The sequence below is a fragment of the Cucurbita maxima genome, unplaced genomic scaffold, assembly GCF_002738345.1.
Source record: "Cucurbita maxima cultivar Rimu unplaced genomic scaffold, Cmax_1.0 Cma_Scf00006, whole genome shotgun sequence".
NCBI classification, from domain to species: domain Eukaryota; kingdom Viridiplantae; phylum Streptophyta; class Magnoliopsida; order Cucurbitales; family Cucurbitaceae; genus Cucurbita; species Cucurbita maxima.
The window spans coordinates 4266720-4286457 of NW_019272022.1; the positions used below are offsets into that span (position 1 = coordinate 4266720).

The window sequence follows — 19738 nt, forward strand, 5'->3', positions numbered from 1 at the left end:
TTTTTTTTTTTTTTTTTTTTTTTATATTGATATGTATGATAACTATTATTTTAATTATTATTTTATTTTCAAACGGCTTTTAAAAATAATTTTGAAGGGTTTAAAATGTAAACATAACCTAATATTCTAAAAAATATCTCAATCCAATTGAATCTATGAATATGGAATAGAGATTTGTGAGAAACTCAAAGTCAGTGGTAAATGGAAAGCAGACTTAAAAAGGAACGCAAAGTCGAAGTCCCAAGCAAAAAGTATTGGTTTTCTTCGGTTTAAGAAGCGGTGAGTGATCTTTGCCCGACGGCCGAAATTTGTCGATTCACTTTAATGTTCTCAATCACTTTGTTCCGGTAAGCTAATCTTCGATTTCATTCTGGTTAGACGAGGATTCCAACTATCTAGATTGGTGGTTTTCATTTCTGTAATGTATGCCCTCCACCTGTTCGACAAAATGCCGCAGTGAAGTTCCAGGCTATGGCATAGCCACTCCGCTGTTCGATGTTGAACCAACGAACATATGTGAAGCTACTTCTCGGAATTTTTCAAGGGATTAACTTCATGAAGTGATTATGGAGGCATGATTATGGCGTATAAGCATTCTCAGAGGTTGATATTCGTCTGCCGCGTAATTCATCTAAACATAACGAGATGCGCTGCGTTGTATTCAAATCCGATGCTATATCACTGCTCAGAGGACTCCTTCGACGATCAAGAGCGGCTGCCAGCCGATTGGTACGAGAAGGCATTTCCGAAGATAAAAAAATTGAGCTGCTCATTGAAGAATGTGGATTTGATCGATGGACGACTTGTTAATGTTAACGACGATTCAACCATTTTGGACGAGCGAATTGAACAGAGAATGCGTATTTTTAAGTCTCTTGTAAGAGTCTTCATTGGTTCTTCATCGGTTCAGAGGAGAGTAACGGAAATGGCTGCATCGACTACTATAAATTGGCAGCCTCAGGCATGTTTCAGAAACTCAAGCGAAAGAGAGCCAATGGTTGTTGATTCATTCACCAAGGTCAGCAACTTCCTCAACGTGTCTGCCCAACAAAGGAAGCTTGTGCGCCACACCATATGCCCACAGGTTTGTTTAAATAGGAAATATTTAGTCTTTTGTGTATATATATATATATGCTTTATATTTTCACCATATGTGAGCTTTGAGTATCAATTTGATTTATAAAGCTAAATGCATGAACAGCTGATGTCAATTGGTGTTTGCTTATGAGTTAGTTCGATTAATTTCATGGAACAAATGTCCATTCGAGCATAACCCAATTGGTTAAGGGATATGTCCACAACTAATAGGTCAATTATTCGAATCCCCACCCTCACATGCCGCTGAACTCAAAAGAAAAAAAAAAAAAGTCCTGTAACATCCACAATACGTCGATATGGGATTGTTAAGAAACAACTAGGATTTTATCGTAGGTAAGTGGCCATTACGAGATGTGAATCCTTAACCTCAAAATCTTTTGCTCCGTTAGACCAACGTAGATTTTATCCTAGATAAGTGGCCATTACGAGACATGAATCCTTAACCTCAAAATCTTCGGCTCCATTAGACCAATGAGTCAGTTTACACACCTTATTCTTATGGGATAACTATATGATCCTATAGTCTGTTTAAGTAACTTGTAGGATATTAAATTTTTGGTACATGGTCTCTCTGACTTATCGGGGTTTACTTAGATTTGAGATAAATCACTACTAACGTAAAAAGATTAAACAGATAGATTATATGTTGAATCTTTTATATTTATTCTTTTCAACAGGCTACACAGCATCACATATGGACTGGTGCACTGGATCATGTGCTGAAAGAGTTAAAAATGGAGCTGGATCCATTGGCTCATCACTCACCCAACAAAGGGATCAAAATGGGGCAGCAAATAGTTTCAAGTTGCCTAAAGTTCTTGAATGATGCCACCAATTCAAATGCTCACATCACTTCATGGATGCGGCCAGCTCCATTGCAACGCAATGTCGATTCATCGACATCTCCAAAATGGGAAGACATGCTCGAGATGTTCACCGATCTAATCGGCACGCTGAAAGATGAAAAGGGTTTGCATCAATATGTGACAAAGCTAGAGGTTATGAAGGAGGGGCTTACACAGATCAGAGACGTGCTAGCCGATAAAAGCATTGGATTCAAGGAAGCAAAGCATCAAGAAAGTCTGGTGCAGAAGAAGCTCTCAAAGACGCTGGGCCACTCATCCAGGTGCTTGTTCACTCTCTTACTTTACTATCTTTTTGGGCATTTTAGGGATGTAGAAGTGGACCTTTGTGGTGGGTTGTTGAAGGCTGTTGAGAAGGAGAAGTATTTGGTGTTCATGGGGAGGATCTTGAGCTGTGATGAGGAGAGAACTGTTTGGAATGGGGTGAGGCAGCTTGATAGAGCAATGGGGCTTTTTAAATTTGTTTGGGAAACGGCTGGAATGAAGGGGGATTTGGTGTTGCGGGGCCATTTGTTTTGTGTTGGAGCTGAGGATAGGCAGCTTAGTTATAAAGGAAATGTTTATTTAGTGCATGAGATCAGTTTATAACCAAGCCCTCTATCTTCATCATTTCTTTGAACTTTGTGTTAAAATAAAGAACAATTCATTCATGAGTTCAAGATCAACGATTTGTTTGAGTTAATGATTCATTTTGTTGAGATTAAAATTTTGGGATGAAAACGGAAGTTGAAGTTGAAATTAGAGATGCCCACGGGGCGAGGACAAGGGGAACTGTTAAGGATATTTAGTAATAAATTATAGTTTACCATATATATTATATTTGATATTTTATTATAAAGCAAATATCTAATATTTGCTTTATTATCATAGGTATCTTTCCATTTATTGTTATTTCCATTTATTACTATTTCCATATCCTTGTAATTCACTTGATTATAAATAAGATAACTTTCACACCATTTAGGTAGTGTGGTGGATTAATCAAACATTCACATGGTATCAGAGCCCTCTCGGTTTAACAACCCCGATCCTTTCTTTTCAATGGCTTTTGAATCCTTTAATCTTCTTTCTCCACCACCCCTGCTGGTTTTGACGCCGCAGGGGCAGTCTTCATGGCTGCCGTAGTCGGAGCCGATTGATTACTCTTCGGCTCCACCCTATTGACCTCCAAATCACCTTTCGTCATACTTTGTACATACAACCTCACCTTTTCCAACCCAATCGGTTTTCCCCTTGGCCAATATAGTCTCTCTCATTTTCTTCCCAATCAACCTTCATCCTTCACATAAACCCTAACCTAAACCTATCAACCTTTTGCAGAGATTTACCTTCGGAATCTGGGTGCCGCACTGGCCTATTCGCCAACCAAGTTGCCGCCGCCCTTCCTGCCAAAATTGGCTTCTTCGCCCGATGAGGCGACTCTTCCGACTGCCCTTCTCGCCAAAATTGGCTCCTTCGCCCAATGTGACGACTCTTCCGGCTTCAACATTGTCTTTGTCCCTTGCTCTAGGTTTCCCCTTCTACTTCTTGGGGTTAGAAATATTCTCACCAGAGCCAAGGCAGCATCGTCGCTAAACGACAATCCCTCTTCATGGGTTAGACATATTCTCACCGAAGCCAAGGCAGCATTGCCGCTGAGCGGCGATTCCTCTGCAATTTTCGATGGCCAAGAAAGTGTTTCTCTACGCCTCCTCTGAACCAGGTTGTTGACTTCTTCAAGAAAAGTGTTTCTCAACCTCTTTGAATTTTTCAGATTCAAGCTTCACGTTCGTTTAAATCCGACGCTTAGCTTGCGGTAGGGTGTTAAGGATATTTAGTAATAAATTATAGTTTACCATATATATTATATTTGATATTTTATTATAAGGCAAATATCTAATATTTGCCTTATTATCATAGGTATCTTTCCATTTATTGTTATTTTCATTTATTACTATTTCCATATCCTTGTAATTTATTTGATTATAAATAAGATAACTTTCACACCATTTAGGTGTGGTGGATTAATCAAACATTCACATGGTATCAGAGCCCTCTCGGTTTAACAACCCCGATCATTTCTTTTCAATGGCTTTTGAATTCTCTAATCTTCTTCTCCACCACCCCTGCTGGATTTGACGCCGCAGGGGCAGTCTTCATGGCTGCCGCAGGCGGAGCCGATTGATTACTCTTCGGCTCCACCCTATTGACCTCCAAATCACTTTTCGTCATACTCTGTACATACAACCTTACCTTTTCCAACCCAATCGGTTTTCCGCCAATATAGTCTCTCTCATTTTCTTCCCAATCAACCTTCATCCTTCACATACACCCTAACCTAAACCTATCAACCTTTTGCAGAGATTTACCTTCGAAATCTGGGTGCCGCACTGGCCTATTCGCCAACCAAGTTGCCGCCGCCCTTCCTGCCAAAATTGGCTTCTTCGCCCGATGAGGCGACTCTTCCGACTGCCCTTCTCGCCAAAATTGGCTCCTTCGCCCAATGTGGCGACTCTTCAGGCTTCAACATTGTCTTTGTCCCTTGCTCTAGGTTTCCCCTTCTACTTCTTGGGGTTAGAAATATTCTCACCAGAGCCAAGGCAGCATCGTCGCTAAGCGACAATCCCTCTTCATGGGTTAGACATATTCTCGCCGAAGCCAAGGCAGCATTGCCGCTGAGCGGCGATTCCTCTGCAATTTTCGATGGCCAAGAAAGTGTTTCTCTACGCCTCCTCTGAACCAGGTTGTTGACTTCTTCAAGAAAAGTGTTTCTCAACCTCTTTGAATTTTTCAGATTCAAGCTTCACGTTCGTTTAAATCCGACGCTTAGCTTGCGGTGGGGTGTTAAGGATATTTAGTAATAAATTATAGTTTACCATATATATTATATTTGATATTTTATTATAAAGCAAATATCTAATATTTGCTTTATTATCATAGGTATCTTTCCATTTATTGTTATTTCCATTTATTACTATTTCCATATCCTTGTAATTCACTTGATTATAAATAAGATAACTTTCACACCATTTAGGTAGTGTGGTGGATTAATCAAACATTCACAGGAACTTTCCCGTCTCTGTCTCTTCTATTCCCATGAAATTCTTCATTTATTTTTGTGAGGATCAGGTTGTGATTTTTATTGGTTTATTATTCTTTTAAAGTTTTCATTTTTTTAATAATTAATTTATTAAAGAATTGTAAAAAGAATCTTAATAAATAAATAAATGTTTCTACCACTACCATCATAATGTTTTAAACTTCAAATTTTAATATTAAAACTTCAATGTAACCTTTTAACGATTAAAAAATTTATAACATGATTTTACGATCTTTAGTTTAAGTATTAAAATTAGAGTCTCAAAATTAATTATTTTAATTTTTAATACAATGAAAAAGATATATAAATAAATAAATAAATAAATATATATATATATATATATTTATTTATTTATTTATAAATCTCGTCCCTCCCACTCTATTTATTTTTATCTCCAATAATTTTTTAATAATTAAAAACAAGTTTGTAAAGGTGCTTTAATTACAGTAATTTAAAATATTTTAATTACAGAAGTTTATAAATGAAATTTAGCTGTAACGAAATTTTAACCAGCTTTTTTTGATGCTGACGTATACGGATCCGCATATCTCAAAATTGTATCAAATCTAACGGCTCCAACATCCTCCACGCTTCCTCTTTTACAACCTTTGATTGATCTCACTTTGTAAAGCTCATCTCCCTCCACGTTGGTTCTTTATTTACCGTCAGATCTATCACAAAATCAACGGCCAGATTCAACCCAAAGCAACTTGCTGTCCTATGAAGCCACTGTTACCGAACGTATCCCGCTCTTTTTTAGTTTTCCTTTTCTATCTAAGCAACGTCATTGTCCCGTCTTCACTCATGCACATCAACTTCTTACGGTGTTGATTTCGCCGGCGCAATGCAGGAACGAACCACCGCCGTCGCCTCCGCCAGTCGTACGCGATCGAGCAGCGAAAGATCGTCGAGTTCCGCGTTTCTACTTGATGTTAAAGAAGGTTCGATTTTAGTTCCTTTTTTTTGTCTTTACGATTTCTCGTGGAAAGATTGTACGTGAAGTGCTATTGGACGTCTTCTGTAGTTTTGTTTTGTTCTTTTGGTTGATGGAGACGAGTTTGTTTTGAGAAATCAGTCACCTGGCTTGGCTGTGAATGATTTTATTTGATCATCGTTCGTTTTCCTGGCCTATTTGTACGGCGAAATTGCCAGTGAATCTGTATCGGAATGAAATTAATTATTCTAACCTGAATTCGTACCAGTTTGATAGTTTCTCCTTGTTGATTCAAGCTTTTGAAATTTTGTTGATGTAGGACCGTATATAATTAATTAATCTTAATTTCCAGGAATCGCATCCTGTTTTTGTTTCATTGAGGGAGAATTACGTTATGATTTGTTTCTTTACCGAAGATATAGGAGTGGGGAGTGATGAGGAGGAGATTAGCAGAGTGCCGCAGATCTGCGGAAACTCTGCCTCTGCTGCCGGCGGCACTTCAGCATCTGGCAAAGCCCCTGCATCAGATGGCGTAAGGAGCAGAGGACGAAGCTCCGCTGACAAAGAAAGTAAAAGGCTGAAGAGGTAAAGTTTCTAGGTCTAGAATGGGGACCAAATTAGCGTATTACTGCCAATTTCTTCAGTCGTATCGTATGTGGAGGGAGTGCAGCATCTCATTTTTGTGACACACTTTATCTCTCTCTCTCTTAAAGATTGTTAAGAAACAGAGTTTCAGCACAGCAAGCAAGGGAGAGGAAAAAGGCGTATTTGGGCGACTTGGAAATAAGAGCAGCAAACTTGTTGAAAAGAAACTCCGAGCTTGAAGAGAATCTGTCCACGTTACAAAATGAGAATCAGATGCTTAGACACGTACGTCAACCAACCCCCCTCGCTTCCATTTTCTTGTTTTTAAACATTGCATGTTAATTACGTTTTCTTTCCTTTCACATATTTATGGTTATCGTTTCTCACTTTCATATTCATTTATTTCTGGTTGGTTAAATTATTGAATGCCAATAGGTTTGATCAAATTCATCCCTGTTTTATCTGGAAGTATTGATTTTCTTCCATTATATTTTGGATCTTTTCTTAGAATTTGCTAGTCTATCACTCATCTTTCAATATTCTTTTTGTTGAAACAAAACATACAATTCAATACTCAAAGAGGTAGACATTTTTAAATTCAAGTATCAATTAACTTGCTTGAACATCACAGTCTATTACACCTTTACTGATTATAAATTGTCTATTTCTGATCAATTAATTTAACATTTATTTTATACAACATGAAGAGATCAAATATACCAAGATATAGAATAATACCGATGTCATGTACTATAGACTTAAGCGATAGATATTGTTGAATTTGGGGGAAAAAAAAATCTGACTATTGTTAAGGATATTTAACTTTGTTTACCATAGTTATCATATTTAATCTTACTGTAGTTATTATATTTAATCTTTTATTATGCATTTATTGTTCTTTCTGTTTATTGTTGATATAATTTTCTTAATTCTCAACTATAAAGATTAGAATCTTTTAGCCTATTCCTTCTCATTCAAGTTTCATCGAGATTTTTCGATCCATTCTTAGATGGGGTCAGTAAACACCTAACACTATTAGATAGGCGTTTGCCGTCATTTGAACCCCAAATAGTATCTGTTCGTGGTATAATTATTTGGTTAATTTATTTTGGTAGGTTTGCATTATTTGGGTAATTTATTTTGATAGGTTTGGAGGGGCCATGGCACAACAGAGAATTATTTGAGCAATGAGAGAAAGAGAATATTTACATATAGAGTAGATAGACATTTAGTTTTGCCTCTTAATTATTTATTGTTCAATAAATACGGTGGAGAATTTAACGATGGTAATAGATGGTTTTTACAACTATTTTGAATCATTATCTCATGAAACACTTAGTTTTTTGTATCTTATTTGAGACCATTATTAATTATGGATCCTTGGCATTCTAACCAGCTGAGGATTTATTGTTTAGGACTCTCTTATCCATTCTTAACCGTATGGATCATTTTGTTTAAATGTTTGAATTTCAAACTTTCCATATCTTGAAAGAATGGGAAATAAACATAGATTCATTAATTAATATCTTGTACCAACAAGTTGTTGAAGATTATTGGAAGAGAGTCACACAAGGTGTTGAGGTTTACTAGTTCGGAATATTTATCCATTGTTATGAGGCCTTTTGGGGTAGATCAAAGCAAAACCATGAGAAAACTTATGTCCAAAGTGGACTATATCATACTATTGTAAAGAGTCGTGATTTATAACATGGTATCAGAGTCCTGTCCTAAACTTAGCCATGTGATTGAAGTGTCGAACAAAAAGTGTATTTTGTTCGAGGGGTCCATAGCTCCCGTTGGTATGAGGCTTTTTGGGGAAGTCCAAAGTTAGTTCACAAGAGCTTATACTCAGCCATGTGACTGACGAGGCTTTTTGGGAAAGTCCAAAGTTAACTCACAATAGCTTATACTCAAAGCGGACAATCTTATTATTATTTATAGGTAGCCTCCGCGTTATTATATTTGTCTAAGCCTCAACCTTTGTTGTTTATCGATTGATTTCAACTATTTGTTGATATGCGTGATGAAATTGAACCATATTCTCACTGTTCAGCAGTTATGTATGAACATCTTCCGTCTTTGTCTGAATCATTGTACTGGATAATCTTTGACCTTGTAATAATTTCGAAGAACCCATTAATACATTAGTTAATTGCTCTATACAGATACTAAAGAACACAACAACCAACAAGAGAAGTGATGGGGACACTGCTAATGCAAACCAGACTGTATAGCTGGTATGACTGTAAGTTATGGTATGTACATATTATTGATATCGACTCGAAGGGAAAGGAACGAAAAAATGGGTAGCTTTCATTTCAATAAATTGTTTGATGTGACTGCCACAATTGTTGATATTTTTATGAATATTTGAATGTGTCTCTACATAAATTAGTTCAAATTCTTTTTGTCATTCACACGACTAATGATTATGATGTCGATATTTGATGATATTGAGATATTGTTTAATAATTGTAAGTTTGTCTAGATGTTATTTTTTTTAGAAATAACTACAACTTGAACATATATGCCACTTTATAATCAATAAATTGCTTAATCAGGTTGGAATTTTGTTGCCTAAAATTTTAATATATAGTTCAATAATTGATAGTGAAAATTTTGAAGATTTGACATATTTGTTGATGATCCATTTCTTGACCAATTGAATAAATGTTAGATTGACTTATGATATAAATTGATGATTAAGATAAATAGTGATGTCTTGTTTTATTATTATTTCAGATATTTAAAAATTTGATGGGCAGCCCCCTTCAATCACCCAAAATAATCCCTTATAAATATTAATTTTCTTCTCTAAGAGAAAATAAAAAATAAAAAAAAGATAACTTAAAGCGTTATAATTGTGATATAAATTTTACAATAGTGCATCATAGGTGGTATTTTCACAACACAAGTTCGGTTTTTATTTCATCAGAATGCCCATTGAATTGGAAGGAATAAGTTCTACAGCCGATCACGAAATCTTAGCGAAAGGTAGGTTGATTCAATAGAAACCTTTGGTAAAATGTTCACCTACAACCCAGCAGATAAAGTACATTACATAGTCTGTTTTAGGGATTGGTGATTTACCTAGTCAGTGACTAAAAATTGGGTACTATTGAATCGGGTAAATTCAATAATAGACGTGGTTGACACTCTAGCATTCTCTGTAGTGTGTTCCGAGATCCAAAGTTTTTATTTACTTGTCAAATTGATATAGTTTATGGTAGTTGAACTATGTCCAAATTGAAAAAAAAAAAAAAAAATCTAAACCTATAAATTAGGTGTTGTGTATCACTAAATGTTTTTTTTTTCACGATTTCCGTTCAAGAAATGTGGAAATAAACTTATTACATTAGGGGCTTTTGAGAGGATTAATTTATAAAATGACACGTAATAATTCACACCCTCGATATATCTCACTTTCATACGTATTTTAGTAATTTATATTGTCTTCAAAATAAATTAAAATGATAAAATTTAGAAACAGAATAATGTCAAAATAATGTCACTAGTCCCTTCAATGAATTAGTTTAATCTAATAAATTTACCTAAGGTAGGAGATGAATTGGTCAAATTATGTAGTTAGATGAGATTGTCTATTATGTCGAGAAATTGTCTCATGGGTTCCTAATTTATAAAATTATTTTCTTTAATTTTTTTTTTATCTTAATGATGAAAATGATGAGAATAACACATTTTATTTTATTTCCTAATATTTAAATTTATAATTTGAAATATTATATTCTTTAATAAATAATGTATTTTATGTTATAAAATGAATTTAATTTTGCTATAATACGCAGTAAAATAACAATAATACAAAATTTATAAAAAAAAATATTCATAAATTAAATAATAATAATTTATATTCAATCTAATATTTAGTTTGGTAAGATATAAAAATACTATAAGATACATTTTGAAAAATTATTTAAATTGAAAATCTAATATTTAAATATGCTTCCAGAAAAAAAAAAAAAAAAAAAAAAAAATGTTTATTTTCCCCGANTAATTTTGCTATAATACGCAGTAAAATAACAATAATACAAAATTTATAAAAAAAAATATTCATAAATTAAATAATAATAATTTATATTCAATCTAATATTTAGTTTGGTAAGATATAAAAATACTATAAGATACATTTTGAAAAATTATTTAAATTGAAAATCTAATATTTAAATATGCTTCGAAAAAAAAAAAAAAAAAAAACAATTTGTTTATTTTCCCCGACAATGAAATCCTAATCAAGGGCGGGGCATCGAAGGGCGGTGATAAAATTCCCGCAAATGTAGTTTCACCAACCAGTAAAAACTAGCCACGTCAGTTGAACACCTGAATTTCCAAACACAACGGTCGTTCAGGAGTCAAAATTTGGTCAAATCCCTCGGTCTATCTACCATTATTCCATATTTCCTTTTATAATAAGCTCTTCTCTTCAAAAGAATTCTTCACATTTTCTTTTTTGGGTTTCGAAAAGGGAATAATTGAAAAAAAGAAGAAGAAAAGCTCTCTGATTCATTCAGAGATCTGATTAGTTCTCTCTTCTGCTCCCGCCATTTCCTTCGCGCTTCACGGATCGGGTAAGCTTTCGTTCTCTCAACTCCTTTTGCTTCTTCTAATGCTCTTGCGGTTTGCAATCCTCGTGTTTCCACCAGATCAATTTCCTCAGTTTTTGGTTAATGATTTTAGTTCATCTTGATTCTATTTGATGATTTGTTCGTTGATGGATTTGAATGTGTAATTAGCACGATTTTCGTTTCTTCTGTCGTTCTTGTGTAATATGAATTCTCAACGAGTTGTTCGTAGATTGATTTTGTTCATTTTTGTAGATTTCCTTTTTTGTTGTTTAGTCTCGAAGAGTTGCAAGTCTAATGCATCTGATGCTTGAGATGTTTTTATTTGATTGCTTGTGTTGCTGTTTCTCTGGATGTTTTTGTGTGGCGGTTTTCCGTCGGATTGAATAACTATAGAGAGTTTACTCTGGTACGACTGCTACTACTCTTAATGCTTCATGTTTATGCCGAAGTGGATCTAAATCCAAGTGTCTGGTTCTGATTTTTCATGTCCTCTGAACAAGAAAATACATTAAATACTTTTTGCATTTTATCTACAAGAGAATTAGCGTGCCTTGCGAGAATTTATGGGAGCTTCATGTTCGGGAAAGGGTGGATTTCGAGTTGGATTATGGATATTGTGGTGTTTTGTGTAGGATTTGAAACCGATATTTATGGGAGCTTTGTAGAGAGAGCTAAACGAGGACTTGGTAGTCTGACCCAATGATGCAAGACCTTAGAGCCAAAATCAGAATTGCTGTTCTTATAGTTGCGACAGTATGGATCAGCCTTGCTGCTATATATGGAATTCTAAAACCAATTTCTAATGGTTGTACTATGACGTACATGTATCCAACATATATTCCAATTTCTTCACCGGTGGGCTTATCATCAGAAAAATATGGGTTGCATTTGTATCACGAAGGATGGAAAAAGATTGATTTCAAGGAGCATCTTAAGAAACTTAATGGTGTTCCAGTCCTTTTCATTCCAGGAAATGGAGGTAGCTACAAGCAGGCAAGGTCTTCTTCTTCCTTTCCTGTTTCTGCTTCATATAATATAGATTCCCTTACCACATGTTCCCTTATGTTTTTTTATTGAAAGTCTGAAACTAACTGTAAATTTTACTTTCTAATCTGTAAATAGTAGTTATGCTTTTTTTGGAAAATTTCCTGATTACAGGTGCGATCCTTGGCGGCAGAATCCGATAGGGCTTATCAAGGAGGCCCTCTCGAGCAGAGTTTTTATCAGGAGGCTAACATAGATAGGGTGGAGGGTGAGGCAGGCACTAATTCAGCTGGCCTTCAGTTGCCAGACCACTACACGCGTAGGCTGGATTGGTTTGTAGTGGATCTTGAAGGTGAACATTCTGCAATGGATGGAGGGATACTTGAAGAACATGCAGAATATGTAGTACACGCCATCCACAGGGTATTTCTCTCAAATTTTTGTAATCTAGTTGTCTTATAGATTACATCATTTTCAAGATATTTTATTTTCCACAAAGTGTGTGTGTGTGTGGGGGGTGGATCTGTGATATGGAAGGAAGGAATATTGCCTTTTTTTCCACGCTTCTCTATCCATTTCAGAATTTTAATTGGAAAAGGGTAATGGAACTTTTGGAATAATGTAAGAAGTGGCTGATAGTCTCAAATAGAACGTATTAACATCTCTACAGGATCCAATGTAAAAAGAAGCCATAATATTTCTTTATTTTTTAATTTAGTTTCCTGATATTTTACCATTCCGATCTCTTTCTTCGTGCAAGAATAATGAAAATCATTTTCTTTTGTCCAGTCTATTTCTACTTTTTGAATGTAATGGTTTCATGGTGTGGGTTTGTCCTCCAAAGAATCTTTTATTAAATTTCTCCACTTGATTATCAATTTAACTTGTTTGTGCAGATATTAGATCAATATAAAGAATCTTTTAATGCCCGAGCAAAAGAAGGTGCTGCTGACTCTGGAAGTTTGCCTAGAAGTGTGATTTTGGTTGGCCATTCTATTGGTGGGTTTGTTGCTAGAGCTGCAGTCGTGCATCCTAGACTTAGAAAATCAGCCGTTGAAACAGTTCTTACACTTTCTAGCCCTCACCAGTGAGTTACATGATACTGAGAACATTTTTGGTTTGTTAATTTCGTACTTCATCTCGTCTTCACATGTTACAGATCTCCTCCTCTAGCCCTGCAGCCATCTTTGGGTCGGTACTTCACTCGTGTAAATGAGGAATGGAGGAAGGGCTATGAGGTTCAAATTACTCGAAGTGGATATTTTGCATCTGATCCTCTACTTTCACATGTTGTGGTAGTTTCAATTTCTGGGGGTTATCATGATTACCAGGTACATTTGCAGTATTTCTTCTTTGCCAATTAGTGCAACGTGGGACCTTTTTCTTGATTAAAGTAGAATTTGACCTTTTAGGTTCTATTGAAAGGATAATAGTTTTCTCATTTGCATAGTTGGCTTGAATACATTGACTGTATGTTTGTATCATCTAACTTTCGACTCTGATGAAGGCCTGTGGCCTTAATATATTTAGTGATTGAAAAGAATCTGCAACCAATAAATGCCAAAATAAATTCCTTTGGTTGATTCATTTTTGTCAAATTTTATGTAGTTTATGTTTCAATTATTCAAACTTGAGAATCTCTATTTCTTCCCCCACCTTAGGATTGCTCATCATTCCACAATGAACATGCATCCCATTCAACATTCCCTCACCCTCGCTCACTTTGGTATCGCTTCATGTCATACTAAAGAAATAAAAATCCTTGCAGAAATTTTTATGGAGTGAAATGAAAGGACATGGGTAGATCTAGCCAAAAGCCACGCATCTTTGTGATGTGTCACTTCAAGTTCTTTTTGCAATTATTTATATAGTTTTTTCTAAAAAGAAAAAAAAGAAAAAAAAACCTGACATTGAAGTAATCTTTTGGTTGGGGAGGATGTAATTTTAGAGGATGGATGGATTTTTGGGATTTAATTAATTTCTTAGAACTCTTCTTGTGCATGTTTGCAAAATTGTTTTGTAAATTATAAGGACCTATCTTTTTATGCCAGTCTGAATAATTGAAAATCTTTATCAAGGTTCCCATTTTTGTTGGGGCTTGTTTTTGTATGTCCTTGTATTCTTTCATTATTCTCGATGAAAGTGCAGTTTCTTACCTAAAAAAAAATATTTTTCCAGGTTTGTTTTAAGGGTATTATCTTTCTGGTTCATTTATTATTTTTCCTGTTGATAGTTCTATCCTTGTCTATAGGTAAGGTCAAAATTAGAATCCTTGGATGGGATTGTTCCTCCTACACATGGCTTTATGATCAGCAGTACAGGTGTTAAAAATGTGTGGTTATCAATGGAACATCTGGCAATTTTGTGGTGTAATCAATTAGTTGTACAGGTATAATTCTCTTCAAGTTTGAAAGAATAAGCTGTCCTTAGATTGTTTTGAAAATTTTCTTTCTTGTCTAGGTGTCACACAGTCTTCTTAGTTTGGTGGACTCCACTACAGGCCAACCGTATTTGGCCCCTCGAAAAAGACTCTCTATATTGACAAGAATGCTGCATAGTGGAATACCACAGAGTTTCAATTGGAGGACCCAATCACACAATTCTCAACAATTTGCCCACTTTCCTGCTAAAAAAGTGGAAGATGCATCTGGTAGTTTGTTATATTGTTTTTGTGTATGCACATTGAAGTTGTTAGTTATTCTCTTTTATTACGTTCTTTTCTGTTTCCTATCCCAAAAAAAGAAAAAACACTATTCCGATGGATGGACCAAATTGTTAGTTGTTGCATTTATCAATATAGTGGTTGGGAAAAAGAAAACAAGATCAGTTTCCTTTATTTTCATGAATTTTACCATCTGAGCATTCTCTCTCTATATATTTTTTTGCATGCAAGAGGTTTTTTCTTGGTCTTTTCTATGTAAACTCTTTGTTCACTTGCATAGGGTCTGTGTTGATAAATTAGAAGACAGAAGCAGGATCAATTTTGAATTAAACTCATTAGCTTTTCTTTGAAGTGTCCATATACGAAAAAAGTTGTGTAATTCAACCTCTGTATTTAGAAGAATTATAGCCATAATGGTATATTGCAGGATCTGCAGTTCTATCTCCGTATGCTTGTCCCAAGAACATTCATTGGAATGATGATGGGCTAGAGAGGGACCTATATATTCAAACGAGTACTGTCTCTGTTCTAGCCATGGATGGTCGCAGGCGGTGGTTGGACTTGGAGAAACTGGTTAGCTTCAGTTATAATTATAACTGCAATCTTGAGAATTTGGACTCAATGTGTTAATTATTTCATTTATTGCATGATCTAATGTATTTCTTGATATAAGGTCAGTCCCATAAGGTATTGTATTAGTTACGAAACCCATATAAGATGAAGCATTGGGATGTTGTTTAACTAACTTCGTTAACTTTGTTGACACTGTTTTGGTAATCTTTCCTCCCATTAGTTTGACGGTATTTATTTCTTCCTTTTACATTATTTCCTGGGCTCAGATTCTAATTTTTTTGTTCTCTGTAGGGGTCAAACGGCAAAAGCCACTTCATATTTGTAACGAACCTGTTACCATGTTCTGGGGTCAGGCTTCATCTCTGGCCCGAAAAGGGGAAGTCTGCTGGCTTATCTTTAAGTGAAAGGGTTTTTGAAGTGACCTCAAAGATGGTGCAAATTCCTTCAGGACCAGCACCGAGACAGGTACTAGTTTTATTTATAACGTGGATCATTCTCTTTCTGTGACATCTTTCTGCTCGTGGACCAGACATATGAAGGTTTAGGATTTTACTCTTCCACTGATCTGTGCTATGCTCATTAGATTGAACCTGGAAGTCAGACTGAGCAAGCGCCTCCTTCTGCTGTACTTATGTTGGGACCTGAGGATATGGGTGGCTTCAAATTTCTTACAATTTCAGTTGCGCCTCGACCGGTATTGATCTTCACTCATTGTCATTTAGATTTTTCTTCTACTTCCATAAAAAGAATAGCTATTTATATATATATATATATATGTGTGTGTGTGTGTGTGTGTGTGTGTGTGTGTGTATGTATGTATGTATTTATGTATGTATGTATGTATGTATGTACGTACGTATGTATGTATGTACGTACGTATGTATGTATGTATGTATATGTATATGTGAATAAAGAATAGCCATTGAGATTTTCCTTCTCTGCTACAAAAAGTTTCTGAAGTGTTTTTTTTTTGCTTGATTTCTCTTTGCTTTCTTATAGATTTAGGTTCAATGATTACAATCTAAAAAGTTGGTTTCTTCTTTGAATAATTTTATAGCGTGTGCATTCTACTTTTCTTTTTATAAAGTTAGTTATTTAAAAAGAAAAATTAGCAATATGTAAGAATTAGTTCGCATGTTTTGTAACCATTTGATGCTCAGACTGTTTCAGGCAGACCTCCACCTGCAATTTCCATGGCAGTTGGGCAATTCTTTAATCCTGATGCAGGGATGGTGGAAATCTCACCTTGGTCAATGCTTCTTTCCAATTACTATAATGATGTAAATACCTCATGAAGATGCTTTCTTTAAGTGCTCCAAAATTTTCGCTTTAGTGTCTCACTTAGTATCAACTTGATGACTGGACTATTTTAAAATTAATTGTTGTGTAGGACATATTTATGAAGGAGAATCATTCTCTGGTGCTGAACTTATCATTCCCCATTAGCTTAGGACTTCTTCCAGTTACCTTGCAACTTGAAACCACAGGCTGTGGGATTAAGAATTCTGGACTTCCAGATGATGAAGTTGGTGGTATTGAAAACAATAGTAAGTTCAATGCTTTCTTGTATATATTATGTAATATTCTTTTTATTTATCTTTGCTATCTGTAATGTAACTTGCGATAGATAAATTTATATTCTCAACGTGGATTTCTTCCTTCATTTTCTTATTACATTAAGTTATATAGTGCAATTTCTTATTCTTCCTTTTCCTTGCCTGTGGGGACTTTGATGAATATTCAAGTGGGATAAATAATAAGATGGAGTTTTCTCTGATGATAAAGGTAACCTAAAAGTTTATAGCATTTGGATTTGTAAGGCTTCTTTTTCCTCTTCCAAATCCTCCTACCCTCTTTAGGCCACTTGCAAATTCAGTCCAGTTTTTTATAACAAAGTTTAGTCTTTTACTGGATGCAGTTTGAGCCATTCATGAAGTGTAAAAGTCTTTGATGGTTCGAAGAGAATTTCCCTCCCCACCCGTTTCCACGTCTCAGGAATTTGAGCTTCCAAATAACCTTGGAGAACCCCGACCCTGAACGAAAGTTGAGAGCAACATAAGAAGAGAGGGCATATGCTGCTGGCACATTTTTGGGTTTCTGGAGACTGAATGGGATGAATACATGTAGAAACGCTCAACTGAATGCAAATGTTGTGCTACTGAGCAAGCAAACATTTAATTTTCTTTAGAATTTTATGTGTCATCTTTCTGATAGAGAGGCCTTAGATGTTGCGAGACTTGTTTCTATTCTTTATGGTCTGTGTGTGCCTCGTGGGGGTAGGGACTCATCCTTACTGGGGTAAGAAACTGATTTTCTGTTCTTCATTTTTGATCCTTACCTTGTCTCATCCCACCTCTACTTGCTCCTCTCTCTGGAAGGTTAAAATTCCCAGGAAGGTTAGTTTGTTGTGTGGCAGGTTTTATATGGGAGAGTCAGCATTATGGATCGTGTCCAGATACATTCTTATTTTGTGTTGTCCCACATTGGTGTTTTCTTTGTAGCCGTCAGTGCGAGGATTTGCATCACCTTCTCTGGGCCATTGTTTTGATTCGTTTAACTTATGTTTGGTTTGGAAAAGGGACTGTTCTGCTATGATTGACTAGGTTCTCTTGGGTTCGCCTTTTTGTGATAAAGGTAAAGTTTTGTGGCATGCTAGTTTCCTTGCTATCTTTTGGGGGTCTGGCTTGAGATAAGTAATAGAATCTTTAGGGAAGTTTAGAGGTCTTGTGCCGAGGTTTGAGAGTTGGTGAAGTTTAAAGCCTCTTTGTGGGCATTGGTCTCTAGAACTTTTTGTAATTAGAGGTCTTGTGCCGAGGTTTGAGGAGGTTTTATCACTGATTTGGATTTTGTATGCTCTAGGCTTGTACATTCCATTTGAAAGAAAAAAAAGTTTCCCTATTATGAAAAGAAAATGAGTAGAGGAAACTGGCATTCATGTGAAAGTTCTCTTATTAATCCTCAATTTCCGTGTTAATAGTCTAAATATTATCGGTATACACTTCATATTCACATCATTAGTGATCATCGACAAGCACAAGTTTCCTAACTAAGTTTAGGGTGTTCAAAATTTGGCAGTAATGTTATTGTTGAAGGAATGACCTTAATTATATCCATGTAAATCTTAGCTTTAGTTATAGCTATATTAATGAATAAATGTAAGCAAGATAATTTACACTTACAACTTGGTATCAGAACCATTCTAGCATTAATTATATCTATATTGTTACCTAATATCTAATATCTAGAGATTGCAATATGCTATCAGAACCATTCTAGTTTACTGAGAACTTTTGTTTTATTATCCTATAAAGTGAAGGCTTCTGAGTCATTTGGTTTATCTACTAAGTACTAACTATTTTTATGTGCCTTTCGAATCCGTCATGGAATTAAAGAAACTCTCGGTTGTTGAGAGTTGGGATGGAGCTTAAATGACATTTTCATGTAGTTATTCATCCACCCTATTTTACTTTCCTGATAATCCAGGACTGTGTAGATTGCGTTGTTTTCCACCAGTAGCACTTGCTTGGGATGATATATCTGGGCTTCACATTTTCCCGAATCTTCAGACTGAAACAATTCTTGTTGATTCCTCACCAGCACTCTGGAGTTCTAGTGCAGGATCTGAGAAAACAACCGTTCTATTGTTGGTATGAATTATTTTCCACAATTCTTCTTTTATCTGTCCTTACGTAACAATAATCTGGAATTTTGATCTCGTTAACTCTTTTCATCTCTACAGGTAGATCCTCACTGTTCATATAAAACAAGCGTTATTGTCTCTCTCAGTGCAGCTGCTGGCAGATTTTTGCTTTTATATAATTCACAGGTAACAAGTTATTAGTGTCTTAAAATATACTTGCTTATTTCTAGAGCCAACTAAATGTTTTACATAATTCCCCGGTGAAAGAAGAGTCCTGCATTTATTTGTTTTGTTTTTATGCTTCATGCTTCGTGGTTTAGGATATTTCCTTCTCTCCTTCATTGGACAAGTTCTTATTTATATGTTTACTCGTGAAAAATATTGGAACTATGAGAATCAAATGGATCTGTGTTTGGTTAAAGTTTGGACGAGGTTGTAACTGTTACACTCTCGTGAGGTAACTATGGAAAAAATTGATTGGAACATTTTATGCTTGTGTTCTGAAGGTTTTAACTGTTCAAATCAGCAGTTCATTCTCAAAGAATTGAAATCTTTTGATAAATCTAATTATGATATTCAGAGTTGTTAAATGTGTAATTGCGGGAAGTTAAGATCGTTGATTCATTCATCATGCTGTTATATACTCAATTTATTACTACACTAGAGCAGATTTAACATTGAACCATATCCCGTACTCCAAAAAAAAAAAAAAAAAAAAAAAAAAAAAAAAAAAAAAA

General features: G+C 35.3%; 3 protein-coding genes across 12 annotated transcripts in view; all 3 read left to right on the plus strand.

Annotated features, from left to right (window-relative positions):
- Positions 1 to 199: 199 nt before the first annotated feature.
- On the plus strand, positions 200 to 2643 carry LOC111481093. Of its 2 annotated transcripts, XM_023126424.1 has the most exons (3): positions 202 to 279; positions 379 to 1084; positions 1776 to 2643. In XM_023126424.1, the coding sequence occupies exons 2-3, from the start codon at positions 575 to 577 to the stop codon at positions 2547 to 2549; spliced, it is 1284 nt and encodes a 427-aa protein (XP_022982192.1). In that variant the 5' UTR covers positions 202 to 279; positions 379 to 574; the 3' UTR covers positions 2550 to 2643. The 2 variants fall into 2 exon arrangements, with proteins under 2 accessions (XP_022982191.1, XP_022982192.1); XM_023126423.1 differs by having other exon boundaries at positions 200 to 1084.
- A 3138-nt stretch (positions 2644 to 5781) lies between these two features.
- Positions 5782 to 9013, plus strand: LOC111480422 (transcription factor HY5-like). 2 transcript variants are annotated; one of them, XM_023125452.1, is made up of 4 exons: positions 5782 to 5981; positions 6391 to 6559; positions 6688 to 6844; positions 8725 to 9013. In XM_023125452.1, the coding sequence occupies exons 1-4, from the start codon at positions 5885 to 5887 to the stop codon at positions 8791 to 8793; spliced, it is 492 nt and encodes a 163-aa protein (XP_022981220.1). In that variant the 5' UTR covers positions 5782 to 5884; the 3' UTR covers positions 8794 to 9013. The 2 variants fall into 2 exon arrangements, with proteins under 2 accessions (XP_022981220.1, XP_022981221.1); XM_023125453.1 differs by having other exon boundaries at positions 6397 to 6559.
- Positions 9014 to 11003: 1990 nt separating this feature from the next.
- LOC111480421 overlaps positions 11004 to 19738 on the plus strand; it is a 13111-nt gene continuing 4376 nt past the window's right edge. For 4 of the 8 annotated variants that reach the window (XR_002717816.1, XM_023125447.1, XM_023125448.1 and 1 more), the window contains exons 1-14: positions 11005 to 11145; positions 11775 to 12135; positions 12301 to 12549; positions 13023 to 13213; positions 13286 to 13457; positions 14378 to 14515; positions 14587 to 14776; positions 15216 to 15361; positions 15653 to 15826; positions 15945 to 16055; positions 16522 to 16641; positions 16752 to 16908; positions 18845 to 19008; positions 19101 to 19187. Coding sequence is in view for 7 of the 8 variants with exons in the window: in XM_023125447.1 (XP_022981215.1) it covers positions 11842 to 12135; positions 12301 to 12549; positions 13023 to 13213; positions 13286 to 13457; positions 14378 to 14515; positions 14587 to 14776; positions 15216 to 15361; positions 15653 to 15826; positions 15945 to 16055; positions 16522 to 16641; positions 16752 to 16908; positions 18845 to 19008; positions 19101 to 19187 (2193 nt within the window). In the remaining variant the exon portion in view is untranslated. Of the gene's footprint in view, positions 11146 to 11679; positions 12141 to 12300; positions 12550 to 13022; positions 13214 to 13285; positions 13458 to 14377; positions 14516 to 14586; positions 14777 to 15215; positions 15362 to 15652; positions 15827 to 15944; positions 16056 to 16521; positions 16642 to 16751; positions 16909 to 18844; positions 19009 to 19100; positions 19188 to 19738 lie in introns of those variants that run through there. The other 4 variants (XM_023125446.1, XM_023125449.1, XM_023125450.1 and 1 more) reach the window with 4 other exon arrangements.

Coding starts and splice junctions, on each gene's coding strand:
- LOC111480422 (XM_023125452.1), top strand. CDS start 5,885: ATGCAGGAACGAACCACCGCCGTCGCCTCCGCCAGTCGTACGCGATCG. Junction 5,982..6,390: donor TCTACTTGATGTTAAAGAAG/GTTCGATTTTAG, acceptor TCTTTACCGAAG/ATATAGGAGTGGGGAGTGAT. Junction 6,560..6,687: donor GAAAGTAAAAGGCTGAAGAG/GTAAAGTTTCTA, acceptor TCTCTCTTAAAG/ATTGTTAAGAAACAGAGTTT.
- LOC111481093 (XM_023126423.1), top strand. CDS start 575: ATGATTATGGCGTATAAGCATTCTCAGAGGTTGATATTCGTCTGCCGC. Junction 1,085..1,775: donor GCCACACCATATGCCCACAG/GTTTGTTTAAAT, acceptor TCTTTTCAACAG/GCTACACAGCATCACATATG.